Source organism: Myotis lucifugus, unplaced genomic scaffold (genome assembly GCF_000147115.1).
Source record: "Myotis lucifugus unplaced genomic scaffold, Myoluc2.0 scaffold_14, whole genome shotgun sequence".
Lineage (NCBI taxonomy): Eukaryota > Metazoa > Chordata > Mammalia > Chiroptera > Vespertilionidae > Myotis > Myotis lucifugus.
Window position 1 is genome coordinate 2,460,950 of NW_005871062.1, and position 21,004 is coordinate 2,481,953.

The following is a 21,004-nucleotide window of genomic DNA, read 5'->3' on the forward strand; positions in this document are numbered from 1 at the left end:
AAACGACGCTGTTCAATGACTTTATTCAAGAGCTTGCTGTACTTACTCCATCCTTTATTTCCAAACCCCTAAAATTCCTACTTCTACAATGGTGGCAGAAATATGTATGCATGGGGGCAAAGACAGAGTGTATGGTAGTCCAAGTCAGGAACTACATGTAAAATGTTCTTCAATTAGTCCCCTGGAAGAGATAGTTGATGCAAAGCAAAATCCTCGTACTTGAAAAGCCATCCTCAAAGATTACTTCTAGAGCTTCTAATTCATAAGGATGATCTAAAAGATCAATGGGCATACAAGACTTTTTCATCCTTTTGAAATACAGTAAGAGAATGAAAACAGGAGAAAAAAATTGAGATTTACTGAAGCCCCAACTGGGGAAAGATGGTTTGGGTCATCCTCCACCCTATTCCAATGCAGCTGAGTGTTAACAGCAACACTTGTCTGTACACTAAGCAATCAGGCAAGGAAGAGCTAAGACTCATGAAAGTGTGTGTGTGGGGGGGGGGGGGAGTATTAGTGGAGGGAGGGGGTTTTCCCAGAGTGGGCCCCAACAATACTGGTATTTGTAACAACAACAGATAGCCTGCCCACTCCCTAAGAACTCTAAAATGAAGCCTGCTCACTGACATATTGTATACCTAAAACAGTTTGCTAAATCAGCCTTTTCATTCAGATGTAACCCACACAGGCATCTATATACATCATTAGTCCTTCATGTTTAAATATGATTAGATAACTAGGCTCTTATAGAAAATCAGCAACTCTTAAAATAAGGACCAAGATAGATAACACTGTTAATCTTAAAAAAAGTGAAGATACAAAATTGTAATAATAGCCCTAACTGGTTTGGCTCAGTGGACAGAGTGTCGGCCTGCAGACTGAAGGGTCCCAGGTTTGATTCCGGTCAAGGGCATGTACCTTGGTTGCGGGCACATCCCCAGTGGGGGGTGTGCAGGAGGCAGCTGATCAATGTTTCTCTCTCATCGATGTTTCTTGCTCTCTATCCCTATCCTTTCCTCTCTGTGAAAAATCAATAAAATATATTTAAAAAACAAAAACAAAAAATCTTTAAAAAATTTGTAATAATATTCTCAGGGGGCTTCCTAAAGATACTGCAGACATAAAATAGAAGCAGGTTGTATTAAAAATAGCAACTGGAGAACAATACAAAAGTTACAGAATTACACATCTTTTAAGAGTTTAATAAATGTTATAAAGGAGTTCATGAAAATTAAAGCTGTAAAGGCCAATATAAAATAAAGAACAGCAACACCAGACAATGATTTAAGGAAATTATCCAGAACTTAGAATATAAAGAAATGAGTAGAAACCATAAGAGAAAAGTTAAGTGATTCAGAGGAGTGGTATCCAAAATGGGGTGTGTGTGGAATGCACCCGGTATTAGCAAAATGATCTATGGGATTCAGGAAGAAAGTACCAAAGCTTCTAGATACAGGTTGTTTTGTTTTGTTTGTATCTTGTCCTTCAAGACTATATTAGGGTCAATTTATAATGTAAATAATTAATTAGTACAGAGGTATATTTATAATTTTTTTAAAAGTGTGCATATACACAGATTTTGGTACATGCATATTTCTCCAACAGATGATAGATACAGATCATGTTTTGGAAATCATGAATAATTTCCATATAATACATGTCTAAAAACAAAAACAATATTCACATAATAGATATCTAAAAAGAAAAGAAAAAAAAAACAGGAAAAATAAAAGGAAAAAAAATAAAGAAATAAAAGAAGAAATATTTCCCAGAACTGAAGAAAGAATCTTTTTAACAGAAAGGCCTACTGAGTGTCAGACCAGATGACTGGGGGTTAGGAGTGGGAGGGTAAAGAATGGGACAGGGGTAAGATCCACACCTGGACAAGCCTTGAGAATTTTTAAGTAAGGCCAAAATCCTAAAAGCTTCCTTCCATGAAGGGAAAAACAGGATACCTACAAAAACAAAATAGGATTGTCCTGAGAGTTTGTATTAATAACAAAGAATGATTGGGGGGGAAAAGTAGCAATGCCTTCACAGTCCAGAAGAATTTTGAACAGACTTCCATATTCAGCCAAACTAAAAATCAAACATGAACCAACATAAGGTTTCCCCCCGAAATCATCTGTTCTCTCTCATCTGCCATCTCTTCTAATCTGTACATCATTCCCTAATATGTATTTATTTTTTTCAACAATTTTACACAAATATTTATTGCACCTAAATAAATGTTGGTCATTGATCTCCTTACATGTCCATCAGCATGTGCTTAGATATATGTTTCAAAAAATGTTTATGTTCCCATCTGTTAAAGAACAGGAAATTGAATGTACTTCTTCATAACATGCAGAGGAAGCATGTTGCGTAACAAAAGACAAATTCCAGAGCTTGGGGTTTTGGCTTTTCACATCTCTACTTCTGCAGGTAGAGAAACTGTGTTATCAACATAAGATGCCATTATTGATCCAAAACTCTATGGAGTCCACAGTAACTTTAGAATTAATTTAGCCCAACAGCATGCAACTGAATAAACAAATATCAGTTATTAATCAATTTGTTTTTAAATTCAATTTTAAAGTTTTTCCTACAGATATTAATTGCTTCAACAAGTATGCTATTTTCTGCAGTCTTTTCTCTTTTTAAAGAAAATTAGATGTTTCCCCAGTAAATACTGAGTAGAAATGAAAAGGTTGTAAATAACTTTAGTATTGAGGACTGTGGATTTACTCAGAAATTAAAATTTAATGAAATTGGAAATAATTTATTCCACTATTCTATTTAACAAAACTATAACTATTGTATGCCATCCAGTTCTGAACTTAAACTCAAGATAAGCTTCACAAAATAAATGGATTTTATTCTTTATAAATAAATACTATGTTATCTAAACTATTTTTAAACCTTCTTAAAAAATTCAAGACACGTGTTTACAGCAGTGGTTCTCAACCTTCCTAATGCCGCGACCCTTTAATACAGTTCCTCATGTTGTGGTGACCCCCAATTTCATTGTTACAAATTGAACATAATTAAAGCATAGTGATTAATCAACAAAAACAATATGTAATTATATATGTGTTTTCCGATGGTCTTAGGCGACCCCTGTGAAAGGGTCGTTCGACCCCCAAAGGGGTCGCAACCCACAGGTTGAGAACCGCTGGTTTACAGACTGAGTTAAATCGGGAAAACCAAGTGTTGTTTTTTTTCAGCCTTGCTTAAAGTATATTACTTTTTATCAAATGCCTGCAAGAATGAGTGAACTCTAAAGGTATCTAAGGATATTAAAATACAACTACACGTAAAGATAGTCATTTGAATCTCATTAAAATGCATATAGTAACCCATGAAATGAAAAGTCCTCTGTGACTTTCTACTTAGGATTAAACCAGGCCAGGGCAACAGTAACAGTGTGATTGGAAAGGCGGTGCCACATTTCCCACCTTGCATCCCCAACCAAGGCTCCTTCCCTAAACTCTGAACAAGGCTGCTATGAAGAGGGTATCTCTCATCTCCATCTCCGCCGCCGTCGGCGTCACTGCTGCAGACCTGACCCCCAGATCGCGTTCCCTCCGTGGACTGGGGCAAGAGGCAGAGGCCCCGCCACCCGGGGGAGAGCGCAAGGACCCGCGCGAGCAGGTGCGCCCGGCGTGGAGAGAGGAGAGTTAGGATAGACGCGGACAAGACAGCGCACGGAGAGAACCAAAGACCCGGGAGGGAGAGGGCAAAAACTAGAAGCAACCGGAGACAGAGATGACGGCGAGGTCAGAAGGGTGAAAAGGGCAGGGGCAACCGAGACAGGCCAAGGCGGAAAGGCGCCCAGCGCCTCGAGGGGCACAGGAGCTGGGACAAGGACAGTGCAGGAGCCCAGTGAGGGCTCCAGTCCCTCCAGGCCCTCAAGAACATCCCGGAATCCTCAACCGCCTGTGCTGAGCGTCATCTGCACGTCGGGTAGTATGATGGGGCAAACCCGGTTTCCAGAGGCCCTAGAAATAACGGGGCCAGGTCGCAGCCTGCACTTACCAGGCCACGGCGGCCCGGCGTAGACGCCACATCCCTCCAGCGAGGAGGTCGCACCGGCGCTGAGACGGCCACGCGGGAGCCGGGTGTCAGTCCCAGTCCGGCTCCTGCTCCAGGAAGAACCCAGGAAAGGGCCCTGGGCAACAAGGACACCGAGAAGCCACTGCGGCCCTCCCAATGGCGCATGGACTTCCGCGAGAGCCCGCCCGGCACCCGTACTCGGTCCGTCAGGCAAACCACCACCCCTACCCTTTCTGGGAGAGCAGCACAAACGGTCCGGGCAGGGTTCGCGCATGCGCTCGGAGCCCAGGCACATCTACTTTCCCGCCCCCAACCCGCTCCGCCGGCTGGGTTTCCGGGTTGGAATTCTGAGCCCTGCGGGTTGAAGGCTAGAGCTGGGGAGCGGGGAGTCGGGGTGGGGTGTTTGCGCTGGGACGGACGATGGTGAGGGGCTGGGACTCGGGATCGATAAATTCTCACTGGTTGGTACCAATTTGAGAAAATGTAGGTATTGAGGGAGCCTGGAGAATTCTACAGAGTACACAATGAGGACAATAAGAGACTAATAAAAACCAGCGGCTGCTCCTTCGCCACGGTCTTTCGGCGCCTTTGTTTACAAAGCCTTTTCCAACCCTTAGAACCGTCTCAGGGAGGCAGGAGTCACAGACGGGTCCGAAGGTCATGTCTGAAAGGGGCTCAGATCAAGTAGGCCCGTTATGGGGTTGGAATACGCTTGTGCCGTTTATAAAGGCATCAGAAATGATTTCCTGCAGTCAGTCTTCAGCCGGCTTCCGTCCGGTTTTTCATTTCACCCATTTGTTGAAATGGTTCGTGTCGATGTCTAACAATCCCACGCTGTCAGTCTGGGTCACTGACTCCTCAGCGTTCCGCTCCGGAGTCAGCACCCTTCTTGGTTTCCGGGACGTTACTTTCTCCTTTTTCTCCCTACTCTCTCTTGCTGGTTCCTCCTCTCCCAAACCTCTCCATGTTGGAGGGGCCCAGGTCTGAGAGATCCTGGGCCCCCTTCCCCTTTCTGTCTTCATTCTTTTTCTAAGGAACCTAAGAGTGTTCTATGGCTTTAGGCCCGCCCCCTTTTTTTTTACCCTCTTCAACTCTTACCATTTTAGGTTTTATGAGGAAACGGATCCATTAAAGGAATATGACCTATGAAAGGTAATGAAAGCAGTTGGTGGCATAGCCACAATTAAAGTGCCCTGTGTCCCTGCTCCACTTCAAGGGCATCCCCCTTCCCCCTCCCCCAAACACAAAGCATAAAACAATTTCCTTTCAGATCAGAATCCTGAGTTAGTATCTATCCATTCACAACTGCACCCGGTAGAGACTCAGTCAGAGCAAACTTCCCAAATGCAGGACTCAGGAGATTTTCTTTATTATGTTTATTGCGGTGACTGTTTTAAAGACAGGCCCAGATAGGAACTTGCTATAATGACCTGTGCAAACTAGATCTTTCCGGGATTGTAGAGCTGCACAAACATTTCTTTGTTTCTGTTACTTGCTAGTTGTTTGTGGGAGTGTGTGTGTGTGTGTGTGTGTGTGTGTGTTTCAAGAATAAGAGAAACCAACCCCTTTCATACATGGGTCATCTTTACATTATACAAAACCATTGTTTTGTGACTGTATCTCTAGGCATCTGTCCTACTGAAGCACTCCCATGTATGTGCAAAGATGTATGCATGATAGTGTTTATTTCTTCATTGCATGAAATAGCAAAAGATTGGAATCAATAGTTAAAAGATGTCCTGAGGCAAATTAAACACTTTAAGAGTTTATTTGATAAAAAAAAGAATTGATTTGAGTCAGGCAATGACAAGCTGGAAGTTGTTGGGAGTGCTCCACCAACAGGAGCTAGGTGGAACACTTCTCTAATGACAAGGAAGTAAAGCAAGAAAATTATTTGATGGGCTATAGCTTAAGTGGTTGCCTTCTTTGGGAAAGCCTAGTTGGCTGTTCGTGATTGGTTGTCTCAGGTTTTGATTTATTAACCTTAAAGCATTTATAAGCTCAGGTTTTGGGATGCTTTGTAGACTGACAGGGCATTAAAACAATCTGTCTAATGTCCCCTTTATTTAATTAACAACACAAATGTCCATAGCTAAGAGCTAGTTATAAATTATTGTTAACGTAAAAAAACCTGTAAAGAATTGAAACCTGTAAAGAATTTTGTGAGTTTATTTGAGCCAAACTGTCGACATATGCCGGGAAGTAGAACCTCAACGAATTGAGATAATGCTCTGGAGAATGGCAGGTTACATCTGTCTTTATACATTGCAGTCAAAGGAAGAGATGTAGGTGGGTTACATGAAATCCATTGGTGATAGACTAGAGAGGTGGGAGAAAGCAAAGGGGGGGTAAGGGGGGAGCCCCTGGGATTGGATAAAAAGTAAAATGATGGACACATACTTAGGTGGGTGCAGGAACAATTAACATGATAATGAAGGAATTTGTGGTATCTGTCCTGGAGCCCAGCACATTAGGTTGTACCCCAAGGGGTCCAGAAAAAGGGAAGTTACAAGTTACCCAGACACTTCAAGGGTATGTTATCATAGATGGAAAAAGACAGATAAGCTCAGTTAAGGTAAAGGTGGACCTAACTGCCCACCATAACTGCTTTTAGTTAAAGTTTAATTTCAGACCATCCTTTGTGGTTGCTTTAGGTCTCTGAGTTTGCAAGACTGCCATGCAGGCCTCCCCTGAGCTTGTTAGGTCAGCATGTGGCCCCTTTCGTCTACATCTGTTGTTGGCAAACTGTGGCTTGCGAGCCACATGCAGCTCTTTGGCCCCTTGAGTGTGGCTCTTCCTAAGCCTTAGGAGTACCTAAATTAAGTTAATAACAATGTACCTATCTATATAGTTTAAGGTTTAAAAATTTGGCTCTCAAAAGAAATTTCAGTCGTTGTACTGTTGATATTTGGCTCTGTTGACTAATGAGTTTGCCGACCACTGGCCTACATTATATTCACACTAGCCAAGAAAGCCTGTGAGGTAAGACCTCTTTGTCCTGATGAGGAACAATGTTTAATATATAGTATCACATGAGGGAAAAAGGGTAGAATATTAGTAATCAAACTGCCACCATTGGTCCAAATTCAGCCTGCAGACCTGTTTCATTTGGCTTGTGTTGTCCTTTTCAGTATTTTAAAAATAATATTGGGTTTATTGCCAACATTTAAAAAACAAGGAATTTCATGTTTTAAAAAATATGTTTTTTCTTAAAGTATCAGGTCTGACAACATCAAGCCTACATGCAAAATAATAATAATCATCATCATCATCATCATCAGATGAAACAAGGAGCCAGGTAGTAGTTCTTGCATGTCCTCAGACATGCATGTCCTGTCCAGGAGTTCACATTCCTTCCTCAAGTCTTCCTGAAATGGAAGAGTTCATCAATTGCCATCTATCATGAAGCTTGTCCTTTTATTTTCTTTAGTAAAATCAGAGGAAAGGGAACCTCTATTTATTTTATATCAAAGGTGAAGAAAACGAAAAACTGAGAGGGTCAGGTGTTTCCAAAACAAGAAAAAAGAGCATTTTTTATTCAGAAGTAAAGAACAAAGTTATGCAAATAAGTTATGTAGTGCTGAAAGAATACAATTTAAGATGGTATTACACAACAAACACCATAATGTATGGAAACATTATTCATCTTACATGCCTGAATCAGGAAAGTATTTTGAATTGATGCACACTAGTGAAGTGCAGTGTAATATGGTGATTTATAACAAGAAAGGTATATTTGGTCTTAGTCCTCTCTCCTGGCTCACAGCTCCCCAAACCCTTGATATTTCATAAATGACCAGAGCAATAGGGACTTCTGTTATAACATTGGTTTTTGTCCTCCTGGCATATCTTCAAAGTGACAAATGTGAAAGAAGTGTCTTGTTATTCATAATTTCAACAACATCTGAGTTTATATTAATGAGGCAACTTTTGGAAAGCCACTAATGATGGGGGCTAGTTACCAGGGCAACCAATCACCAGATTAAAGGATTGAATCGACCCCACCCTCACCTCTGAGGAGGTTGAATAAATCATCAGTGGCCAACTTTCATTTTAATTTCTTTTTTAAATATATTTTATTCATTTTTTTTACAGAGAGGAAGGGAGAGAGATAGAGAATTAGAAACATCGATGAGAGAGAAACATCGATCAGCTGCCTCCTGCACACTCCCTACTGGGAGTGTGCCCACAACCAAGGTACATGCCCTTGACCGGAATTGAACCTGGGACCTTTGAGTCCGCAGGCAGACACTCTACCCACTGAGCCAAACCGATTAGGGCTCATTTTAATTTTTAAAAATATATTTTTATTGATTTCAGAGAAGAAGGGAGAGGGAGAAAGAGATAGAAACATCAATAATAACACAGAATCATTGATCAGTTGCCTCCTGCACACCTCACACTGGGGATCAAGCCTGCAACCCAGGCATATGCCCTGACCAGGAATCAAACCATGACCTCCTGGTTCATAGGTCGATGCTCAACCACCGAGCCACGCCAGCCGGGCAAGTGGCCAATTTTTAAATCAATTATGCCTAAGTAATAAATCCTTCATAAAAACCTAAAGGACGAAATTCACTGAACTACCAGGTTGGTGAACAGGAATGCATCCATGTGCTGATAGGATTGTGCACCCGCACTCAGGGGATAGAAGCTCCTATGTTTGGTACCCTTCTGGAACTCACCCAAGTTTGTCTTCATCTAGCCGTTCATTCATGTCATTTAATATCCTTTGTAATAAACTGGTAATCTAGTGAATACACTGTTTTTCCTGAGTTCTGTGAGTTACTCCAATAAATTAATCAAACCTGAGGAGGGGGTCATGGGAACCTCTGATTAATAGACAGTCATTCAGAAATACAGGAATGCCTGGACTTGTGACTGAAGCCTCAAGTGAGAGAAGGAGACCAGTCTTGTGGAACTGAGCCCTTAACCTGTGGGATCTGAGGCTAGCTCCACATAATAGACAGTGTCAGAATTGAGTTGAATTGTAGGACACACAACTGGTACCTGGAGAATCTGAGAGTTGCTTGGTGTGAGGGAATCTATCCCCCAACCCACTCCCAACACATTTGTGAGCAGAAGAGTCAGAATTAAGCAGAGTATTCAGAGAGTATTGAAAGTAGACACACAGGAGGAATGATTTTCTTCAATAAGTAGGCAAGAACTTGAAGATGGTGGGTCAGGAGTGGAGGGAAGACTTACTTGTATTGTAAACCCTGTATTGTATACTCTGAATTTGTTAACATGGTTTTTATTTACTTCAAGAAATGGATGTTAAAAATATTTTTTCTGGCCCAGGAGTCATGAAGTAATTTTACTATTTTAAACTAAATTCGCAGGTTCAGCTAGGAATTGAGCAGTCTACTAGTTAAAACTCTTAACATATTACTTTTACTTGCAAAGAGACACTTTTCAGAGTTTTCACTAAAGCAGGTATCTTCAGAAAGGGAGATAGCGGGAGATGTTGGTGGAAACTTCAATATATGCATTTGTTTTTAAGTTTTTTTTTAATATGTTTATTGATTTCAGAATGGACGGGAGAGGGAGAGAGAGGTAGAAACATCCATGATGCGAGAGAATCACGGATCGGCTGCCTCCTGCACACCCCATACTGGAGATGGAGCCCGAAACCCAGGCATGTGCCCCGACCAGGAATCAAATCCTGACCTGGTTCACAGGTTGATGCTCAACCACCGAGCCACGCCGTGTTTTTAAATTTTATATTTAAATTTTTACAATCGAAGTTTTTGCAAAGTTCTTCCTGGGAGGTGCCCAAGTCCCTTGACACATCACCCTTCCTCTGCGGTTTCCTGGGAGGGGAAACTAGCTAAGTAAGTCATACATATTTGCACAATCATTATCACATTCTCCCCATCGCTCAGAAAAGCATGACACTGTCCTCACCAACAAACATTTATAAATCATTTCCTATGAATTATGCTCTGGGAATGAATATATATATATTACCCATTTCCTGCTCTCACATAACTATAGTCTGGTTTGGGGAGACAGACATATACATACTGAGGACCAAGTAAGGAGTAGCAGTTCTGTTACAACATAGTACTGTAATGTGATAGAAAGAAGCTAGAAAATTCCTGGACCAGTGGAATAGAGAAACCGAGACAAAAAAATTAAGCAAAGCCAAACAGGTTGGGAATTTTGCTCTTATAAAAGAGACCCCACAGAGCTCCTAGCCCCTTCCGGCGTGTGAGGGTACAGAGAGAACCATGAAGCAGGCTCTCACTAACCAGAATGAGGCCGTGCTGGCACCTTGATCTTGGACTTCCCAGTCTCCAGAACTGTGAGAAATACATTTCTGCTCTTTATTAGCTACCCAGTTTACGCTATTTTGTTCTAGCAGCCTGAATACATTGACACAACTCAATTAAAAATGAACACAAAAATTCAAACAAGCATTGCACAAAGGAAGATATATATAAATAACCAAAGAACACATAAGCAAAATGCCCAATGTTATTAGTCATCAGGGAAATGTATATTAAACCCACAGTGAGATACACCATATCTCCACTAAAACTGCTAAAATTCAAAAGACTGACAATACCAAGTTTGGTGAGGGTCTGGGGCAACCAGAACTGTCAGACACTGCTGATGTGAGAGGGGGGAAAGTAAAATGGTACAAACACTGAAAAATTTTGGGCATTTCTTACAAAGTTAAACACACACTTCCCCTTTGGTCCAGAAAGTCCACTCTTAAGGATTTATTTGAGAAATAAAAACATAGGTTTAAAAAGATTCTTCCAAAAATGCTCATAGCTGTTTTATTCACAGTAGCTTAAACCAAGTGCTCATTAACAAGAAAAGTTACACAAATTTACACAAAGTAATACAACAGAGAGGAATGAACTACTCATACATGTAACCACATGAATGAGTCCAATAGACATGCTGAGCTCAAAAGAGGGACACATGGAGAGTAGTTGAGACAGCGTATCTCCTGCCCTCCCATGGATTCTGTGAGCTGTCCACTATTACTTAATACGTTCCTTCCTGCTCAGTTTCTTCAGAGTTAGTTTCTATAACTTGCAATGAGAACCTTAACTGATTCATCTTCTCATTTGATGTGTAAACCGGATGTTGACGAGAGCCATCCTGACCTGATGATTTGGATACGGTTGATTCAAACTACATTCCACGGATTGCAGTGAGTCCAATGAGTTATCCAAGCTGTCTCCAAATTCTGCAGGAGCCTTAGGTTCTCAGACACATCTGACTCAGATCTTTTGCTTTCTCTAAATTAGGATTTCTCAACTTTGGCACTACTGATATTTTATGCTGATCAATTCTTTACTGTGGGTGGCTGTCTTGTACATTGTAGGAATTATGGAAGCATTTCTGGCCTCTGCCCACTCGATGCCAGTAACTGCCCAGTCATGACAGTCCAAAGAGTCTCTGACATTGTTAAATGCTGCCTGGGGGTCAAAATCACTCCCAGTTGGGAACCGCTGTTCTAAATTAATCTAGGGTAGGAATTGGTACCTACTGTTCCCGTTCTCAACCAAGACAACAGAGGTGTGGCACTCAGACATTTTTCTCAATTTCCACCAAAATCAAAAACAAAAAACACCACCAAAGGATCTATACCAATAGGAAATTTGATAGATGTTTTAGAGAAATGGGAAGGTTTTCATTATGGATATGCAGCCAAATCAAATTTGTTCGATGCCGATGTTCTTCAAAAGCCTCTCAGTCATTTCTGCAACTTGGGGTCTAGCACGTGCTGTTTCCCCTCCACTGTTTCTCTTCCCTCATCTCTACTTACTTTCCTATTCTCTGCTCTATCTTACTCCCTAATTCCTATCCATTTCAATTCAAAGTGGGTCAGTTATATCTTTTTATTTCTTTGTGCCAACTCATCCCCTTAGGGTCTTACCTTCTACTCCTAATCGGTGTATCAAGGTCTCTTCCTAAACAATACTGGAACCAATTATGAAGACAATTAAAATTTTTGTTGCAATTCTCACTACACCTCCTTCTATAGAGATGTGTTAGTATTAAGCTCCTCTCACAGGAGGAATCTGTTGTAATTATCTACAACTACTCAAAACTTAGTGGTTTAAAACAGCGGTTCTCAACCTGTGGGTCGCTACCCCTTTGGGGGTTGAATGACCCTTTCACAGGGGTCGCCTAAGACCATCGGAAAAACACATATATAATTACATATTGTTTTTGTGATTAATCACTATGCTTTAATTATGTTCAATTTGTAACAATGAAAATACATCCTGCATATCAGATATTTACATTATGATTCATAACAGTAGCAAAATTACAGATATGAAGTAGCAACGAAAATAATTTTATGGTTGGGGGTCACCACAACATGAGGAACTGTATTAAAGGGTCGCAGCATTAGGAAGGTTGAGAACCACTGGCTTAAAACAAGCAAATGGCATATCCACATGGTTAGCTTAGGGTCCTCACAGGAGGGCATTCTTAGACTAGCTCACTTTGTGTATGGTGGCTCAGGACTCCCAGAGAAAGGGTCTATGTGACAGGAAGTGGAAGCTGCGGTCTTTTAAGGTCTGAGCCTTTCATCTCACTTCTGCCATAATGGTCAAAGTAATCACAGAGCCTGTCAAATTCAAGTAGACATTTGTAGTCTTTATATTACCACAGAACCCCCTCTGGCCACAAATTTTGACATTACTCCTACATACAAGTCACCCTCTTCCCCTCCCCGTACCTCCCAAAGTCTCTCCCATTACAGTATTACTCTGACTTGAGGTCTAGATTTTTGATGGATTAAAGAACTAGAAAAAGAGCTCAGAGATCATGTTGATATAGGCCAAGGAAAGAGGGGGTTTCAAGAAGAGAGTGGTCAATAGGGTCAAAGATCAAGTAAGACAGAGACTGGAGGAGAAGACAGCTTTGGGTGTGGCCAACACAAGGCTTGGGTTCCCTACTCTCCCTTCTTTACTGTGGTGCTGATATACATAGTGACTCCCAGCATCACCACCCACATATATATTGTATCTCACTATATATGTATATGCATATACAAATATACATGTGTGTGTATACACATATACTTTTCTTTTTCTGATGATATAAAACATGTTCCTTCTAGAAATTTAGAAAATATGAAAAATCATAAAAAAGAAAAATGCATAAATAAACACTGTAACCTTTGTTTATTGATTTCTCTATTCTTTATATAAATACTAGAGGCCCGGTGCACAAATTCGTGCACCTGTGGGGTCTCTCGGCCTGGCCTGCAGGATCAGGCTGAAACCAGCTCTCCGACATCCCCTGAGGGGTTCCGGATTGTGAGAGAGTGCAGGAATATATATATATATTCCTTTTTACTCTCCTCTGACCTCTGATGGTTCATTCACCCTCAAGCCTCTTCCATGTGCACACAGGATAAGGTGACAGCAGGAATGCAAAAAGAAAGAAATAAGATAATTATCAGCACTTATGTTTTCTAAATAGACTAGAAATTTACAGAAGAGACTATTGGATTTCTGAGTCTCGAAGTCTTTATTTTGTAAATAATATGCTTTGTCAACATGAATGGTGTAAGAGCCAGTTGTCCTGCCATGGATTTAATAAAAATTTCACAGCTGAGGAAAGAGAGATTTGATATGATTGGGTTCGATGCTGGTATAGGTCTCAGCGATGCTCCCATATCTTGGGGAATGATAGAAGTCCCAGAGTGGTGGGGACCCTCAGTAGAGAACTGTATCTTGACTCCTGGGTTAGTGACATTGACAGAGAAGTTCTATCATGTCCCAGTAGTAGTGGAGAAGAAATGAGTAAGAGGGGCAAGTCTAGCCAGAGACCACACCCCATGTTGCCTGTAGCCCAGGAGGCTTGGGAATGTGTAGTAGTTTCATTTGCCCCAAAGGTGGTGGAGAAGAACTGAGGAAAGCTAAGACAAAATCTGTGGTGGAGCCACAGATGTCTCAATGGCGGCAGAGTAAATGCAAATGACCAGATATGCAAATACAAGTGATAGCTCAACTTTTGCCAATAAAGGACTGAGGATGGGGAAAAGCCAGTCTTTCCTCACTCTGTGATGCACAAAGCCAATGACCATGGATGCCAATTCAATGGAAGAAAGAGGGAAGGGGGAAATCCTTACTCGACTGTCTTAACAAAAAGTGGTGGAAATATCCTGCAGTGACTGAACTACTTTATAGCTGACTAGATTAATTTTCTGTGATCAATAATAAGGAAAAATGAGGGATTAAAAAATCAAGTTGAGATGTAAAAATATAATGTTACATTTTCTGCATATGGTGACCTAAGAAATATTTATTATTGTTTATGTGTGTATGTGTATACAGTTGACCCTTGAACAACACAATAGTTAATGGTGCCAATCCTCTGCTCACTCAAAAATCCACATATAACTTTGACTCCCCCAAAACTTAACTACTAATAGCCTACTGTTGCCTGGAAGCCCCAATGATAACAAAAAGAGTTGATTAACACATGTTTTATGTTGTAGGTATTATACACTGTATTCCCTTTTATCTCATTTAAACATTTTTTATTGAATTTATTGGGGTGACATTGGTTAATTAATTTATATAGGTTTTAGGTGTTCAATTCTATGATACATCATCTGTACATTGTATTGTGTGTTCATCACCCAAAGTCGAGTCTCCTTCCTTCGCCATTTGTCCCCCCTTTACCCTCTTCTACTTGATCCCCCTCCCCACTGATAATCACCATACTGTTGTCGGTGTCTATGAGTTTTTTGTTCGTTTGTTTGTTTTTGCTTAATCGTTTTACTTTTTTCACCCAGCACCCCTCCTCTCTAGTAGCTGCCAGTCTGTTTCCTGTATCTATGAGTCAGTTTCTATTTTATTTAGTTTGTTCATTAGATTCCACATATAAGTGAAATCATATGGTATTTGTCTTCTCTGACTGGCTTATTTCACTTAGCATAAGTGAGCCATGCCATTCACATTTCCATCAGCCGGTCCCCTCACATGGATGCGTCTTTCTTTAGAGAACACCCTGGGGAGGTAAAGTTCTGTGCATATGAACAAAGTGGGGTATGGTCTCAGCAGATCAGGGGTTCCAAGTGTATCTTGACTCTTGCCCAGACTTTGAAACATCAAAAGTGACTGGAGCAGGAAGGCTGTCCTTTGCCACCAAGTGTAGATTAAATACTATGCCCATAGGGGGCAGAGTTATCTCACTAAACCAAGGTTGGTTGGTTCTGAAAAGCCCAGGCCAGTACACCATCAATCTAGATCTAAATCCTGACATTGCCATCGAGGTGGCTTCTATCATTTTAACAAGGTGATGAACAAAGGTGGGGATGCTACAAATTTAAAGCAGGCAGTTCCCAGTTACTGTAACAAACACATTGTATTCACACTGCTGTGGAAAGAATGAACTTTTTATTTTAGAATAGTTTTAGATTTACAGACAAATTGTGAAAATAATACAGAGAGTTCCCTTATGTCTGAATCCAGTTTCCCCTATTGTTAACAGCTTGCATTAGTATGGCACATTTATCACAGCTAATGAACCAATATTGATAAATTACTATTAACTAAAGCCTATATTTTTTCCAGATATCCTTAGTTTTAACTGAATATTCTTTATTTGTTCAAGAACACCACAATACATACAGTTTTCATGTCTTATGCTGCTCTGGCTGTGACGGTTCTTCGGATTTTCCTGTGTTTAACAACTTTGACGGTTTTGAGGAGTACTAATCAGGTATTTTGTAGAATGTTGCTCTATTGTAGTGGCTCTCAACCTTGGCTGCACATTAGAATCACCTGGGAATCTTTTTAAAATCCTGATTTCTGGGCCTCATCCTCCGGAAATTGTTTCTTTGTTATTAATGTTGTGGCCCCACCCCATAACAAAGAAACAGAATTTCTGGAGGATGAGGCCCGGAAATCAGGTGTTCAATTCTATGATACAGGTGATTCTAATGTGCAGCCAAGGTTGAGAACCACTGCTCTATTGGGTTTTGTCTGATGTTTTTCTCATTATCAGACTGGAATTATGAGTTTTGAGGAGGAACATCACGGGGGTAAAGTGCCATAACATAACATGTCATCTCATACTATCAACATGACTTATCGCTGTTGATGTTGACCTTGATCATCAGGCTGAAGACAGTATTTGTCAGGTTCCTCCACTGCAAACTTATTCCCTCCCCCCCCCCTACTGTATTCTTTGGTGGAAGTCACCATAAGCAGCTCACACTTTAAGGGTGGGTGAGCCATGGAACCCTCCTTGAGAGGGCAGTGTGTCCATAAATTATTTGGATTTCTCAGAGTAGGAGATTTCTCTCTTCTTCCTCATTTATTTACTCTATCCATTATTCACAACAGTGTAGACTCATGGATAGTTACTTTACATTTTGGGTTATAATCCAAATCAAAGTTTTAAATTTTATTACTCAAATTGTTTTAGCTTTGGTCATTGGGAGCTCTTGCAGTTGCTGAAGTGCCTTTTTTATTTATCCCCCATTATTGGTCTCTCTCTCTCTCTCTCTCTCGCTCTCGCTCTCGCTCTCTCTCTTACTTTCTGGAGCTAAATGAGGCTCCAGGCTCCTCTTGTATATATGGTGCCCAGGTCCTGTTATCAGCCATCCCCCCGCCCCGAGGAGAATGGTATTAGAAACAAAGAGCTGGCCACTAGGCTTATGTTCACTCAGGCACACATTTTGCACATCTTTTGTTCTTCCAACAGCCCTGTGAAGTTATTAGTCCTATTTTATAGTTGAGCAATCTTTGCAGCCTTGCACAAGCTCCTCCAGCTAGTTGTGGAGACTGAGGATTTTATTTGATTAATGAAAGACTCAGTCCATCAGCTTTTAATAGTATCCTCATTCATTTTGATCACAAAGGGTACAAAATATGACCAATTCTCTTCAAAAGGTATTTGTAATCACATTTTTTGTGTGTATGAAAAAAGCATACTACTTAATGTGCATAATGAATTAAGTTTACTTTTATAATAGGTATACATGTATAGAAGGCATAATAACATTTTATGTAGTCATGTACTGAAATATTGGTGGTTAAATGCTTCAGGATATCTAGAAATAAAATATTCCGGTAACTATGTGGCAAAGACTCCTTTATTTATTCTATCTTGTATTTGTATCAGTGTAGACCCTTGGATAGTCATTTTATACTTTGGGTTATTCACACATTCATTCAAAACACATTATTTAAACACAGGGACAACATATATAAAATAAGTCATATTGGCTCCCTTCAGACTGATGTAGGGATTTAAATATGCAAACAAATAAGACAGGGGTAGTTAGTTGTGAGAGCTGGAACAGAAGTCTGAGAACTGTCAGAAGCTCCAATATAATGTAGAGGAACATGTCCACATTGGCGCTGGGGAAAAACCCGGATTTCAGCTGCTCCTCTGTGCAAGGTGAGCCGTGTGATCATGTAATCTACAGGAGCTGGCTCTTCCCACGTGGTATCAGAGGAATGGAATGAGGACTTTGAAAGCGCATTGTCCAGCACTGATCAAGTGGTGTTTGTACAATTAAACCAAACACTCAGTGTATCAGGAAGTAGTAGCGCATAGTGGTTAAAGGCGTGTACTCTGAATTTGGGGTCAGATTTGGGCTTTACTAGTTATACCACTTAAGGATAGTAAGTTTCAAAAACTCCATAAGCCTCCATTAGCTCACAGGTAAAATAAAAAGTATGATAACAGATGTTACCTCCTAAAACTATGAGGTATAGTGCCTGGGAAACAGTATGTTTTCCATAAAGGAGAGTTATTTTTACCTTCATTGTGTCTACTCGCTTTGCTTCAAGCTACATACAACTGTCAGCCCTGATACCTCCAACCAGAAAGTAGCAAACAATAAGGCCAAGACTGAAATATGTGTAGTAGCATGTATAAAATCTTGAGCAAATGGCAAAAATTAAGATAAACATAAAAATAGTAACTATTATAGTTTTAATTACAAGAAAACATATATGCAGTTCTTTAAATTTCCAAAACTTATTAGCACAGTTTAACCATAAATGAGAAAATGAGATTAACATTTTATCACAAGATCAGAATACATGGAGTGTGGGGTTTCTTTTTAGGTGGTTAAAAATGTTCTGGAATTAATGGTTGTGGCTACATAACTTTGTGAATATACTAAAATTCACTGAATTATATACTTTATTTTTAAAAATATGGTCTTTAAAAATTGATTCAGAGACAGAAAGGGGGAGGGAGAGAGAGAGATAGAAACATCAATGAGAGAGAAACATGGATCAACTGCCTCCTGTACACCCCTTACTGGGGATTAAGCCAGAAACCCAGGCAGGTGCCCTGACAAGAAATCAAACTGGCAGCCTTCTGGTATATGGGTCCATGATCAACTGCTGACTCACACCAGCCGGGCTGAATTGTATACTTTTAAAAGGGTGAATTTTATTTATGTGAATTGTGTATCAATAAAAATTATACCTCAAAAAAGCTCTAGCAGGCAATCATTTAAATATTTAGAAGAGTAAAAATAAAGCAAGAAGATATCAAACTTTATCTTAACGGATAGAGGTTGAGAAGTGGTGCAATATGACATGGTAAAGTTACAGCAGTGCTGGTGTGCAAGCGGGAGAGAAATATTTCATTCTATTGTTCAAAATTGACAATACTTGCTCTGTTCCCTTCTGGCTGGGTTCTTGAGTATACTTGGAAATTCGTGCACCATTCTGGGGTTGAAATGAGTATGTAATTGATTAAGAGTTACAGGAAAAACTTCACACAAACTTACCTTATTAAACCAAACTGGTTATGCCATAACAACATTTAAGCCAAAATTGAATAGCAAAATAAGTCCCCAAGAATATAAAAAGTGCTCACACACATCCTCCCTCAACATCAACATTTCTGATCAGAATGGTACAAACCTACATTGACACATAATTTTCACCAAGCCTACATTTATCATTAGGGTTCACTCCTGGTGTGGTACATTAGATGGGTTTTGACAAATGTATAGTAACGTGTATCCACCATTGTAGTATCATACAGAGTGGTTTTCACTGCCCTAAAAATTCTTTCTGCTCCCCTTAATTCATTCCTCCCTAACGCCTGACAGTATTTTTTTTCTATCTCCATAGTTTTGCCTTTTCCAATTGTCATATAGTTGGAATCATATAGTATATTACCTTTGTAGATTAATTTCTTTCACTTAGTAATATATACTTAAGTTTCTTCTATGTCTTTTCATGGCTTAATAGCTCATTTCTTTTTAGAGCTGAATAACATTCCATGGTCTGGATATACCACAGTTTATTTATCCATTCACTTACATTAAGGACGTCTTGGTTGCTTCCAAGTTTCTGCAATTTCAAATAAAGCTGCTATAACTATTCATGTGCAGGTGTTGGTGTGGACATGTTTTCAACTTATCTGATTATCTCATTAAGGAATTGCAAATTAAAACAACAATGAGGTACCACTATTCACCCATTAAAATGGCCCAAAACCAAAACATTGGCAACACCAAATAATGGCAAGGGTGTGGCGCAATAAGAACACCCACTCATTGCTGGTGAGCATGCAAAATGTACAGCCACTATGAAAGGCAGTTTGACAGTTTCTTAAAAAATTAAACATCTCACCAGATGATCCAGCAATCACCCTCCTTGGTATTTATCCGAAGGAATTTAAAGCTTATTCTTTTTTAGAAAATATATTTTTATTGATTTCAGAGAAGGAGCGGGAGAGAGACAGAAACATCAATGATGAGAGAGAATCATTGATCAGCTGCCTCCTGTATGCTCTGCACTAGGGATGGAGCCCACAACCTGGGTATGTGCCCTGACCGGGAATCCAACTGTGATCTCCTGGTTCATGGGTCAACACCCAACCATTGAACCACACCTGTCTGGTGAAAGTATATCTTTTTTAAAAAAATATATTTTTATTGATTTCCGAGAGGAAGGGGGAGGGAGAGAGAGATAGAAACACCAGTGATGAGAGAGAATCACTGATCAGCTGCCTCCTGCACGCCCCCTACTGGGGATCAAGCCCACAATCCAGGCATGTGCCCTTGACCGGACTTGAACCTGGGACACTTCAGTCCACAAGCCAATGCTCTATCCACTGAGCCAAGCAAGCTACGCCTATTCTCTCTCTCTCTCTCTCTCTCTCTCTCTCTCTCTCTCTTCTCTCTCTCTCTCCTCTCTCTCTTTCTTTTTCCTTCCCTCCTTCCTTCCCTCCCTCCCTCCCTCCCTCCCTCCCTCCCTCCCTTCCTTCCTTCCTTCCTTCTTCCTTCCTTCCTTCTTCCTTCCTTCCTTCCTTCCTTCCTTCCTTCCTTCCTTTTAAATATGTTTTTATTGATTTCAGAGAGGAAGGAAGAGGGAGGGAGAGAGAAACATCAATGATGAGAGAGAATCACCGATGGATCGGTCACCTCTTGCATGCCCCCAACAGGGGATCAAACCCGCAACCCAGGCATGTGCTCTTGATCAGAACTGAACCTGGGACCCTTCAGTCTGCAGGCCAATGCTCTATCTACTGAGCCAAACAAGCTAAGGCTATTCTTTATAGCAGTTTCCCCTTCCCTTAATTCTGCCTTTTTGATATTTCTATTCTTTACTACATGTGCCTCCCAGGGGGTGATGTAGTGCGGTGAGAATAGCAGATGTGGATGTGGTGTGGTATGAATTCAAATCTTGACCTTTTGCTGACAGATTCCACCCATTCATTTATTTAACATTTATTTAATTAACTTCAGCATGCCATGACCCAGACTAGATGAAGGAGGAGATTAATAAAAGATGCCCTGGATAGACTTATTAGAAAGCAGAACCAACACCAAAGTATTGCTAATATCCGAAATGTGTGCTAATTTCAAAGGAGTGGCAGAGATAGTTGAGGTAAGAGTCAGGCCAGAAAGGCTTCAAGGAGGTAGGGAGTTCCCTGCTGGCCTAGATAAATGGAGATAGAGAGGTATTGGGGAGCACACGAGAGACTTGGTTGGAAA

General features: G+C 40.5%; 1 protein-coding gene across 11 annotated transcripts in view; it reads right to left on the reverse strand.

Moving 5' to 3' along the window:
- The window catches only part of OPA1 (OPA1, mitochondrial dynamin like GTPase), a 92,333-nt gene extending 87,943 nt beyond the window's left edge, over nucleotides 1-4,390 (reverse strand). For 6 of the 11 annotated variants that reach the window (XM_023750547.1, XM_023750548.1, XM_023750546.1 and 3 more), the window contains exon 1: nucleotides 4,018-4,388. In XM_023750547.1, the coding sequence (XP_023606315.1) occupies nucleotides 4,018-4,049 (32 nt within the window). In that variant the 5' untranslated portion in view covers nucleotides 4,050-4,388. Of the gene's footprint in view, nucleotides 1-4,017 lie in introns of all 11 variants that reach the window. The other 5 variants (XM_023750544.1, XM_006084759.3, XM_023750543.1 and 2 more) reach the window with 3 other exon arrangements.
- Between the last annotated feature and the right edge of the window lie 16,614 nt (nucleotides 4,391-21,004).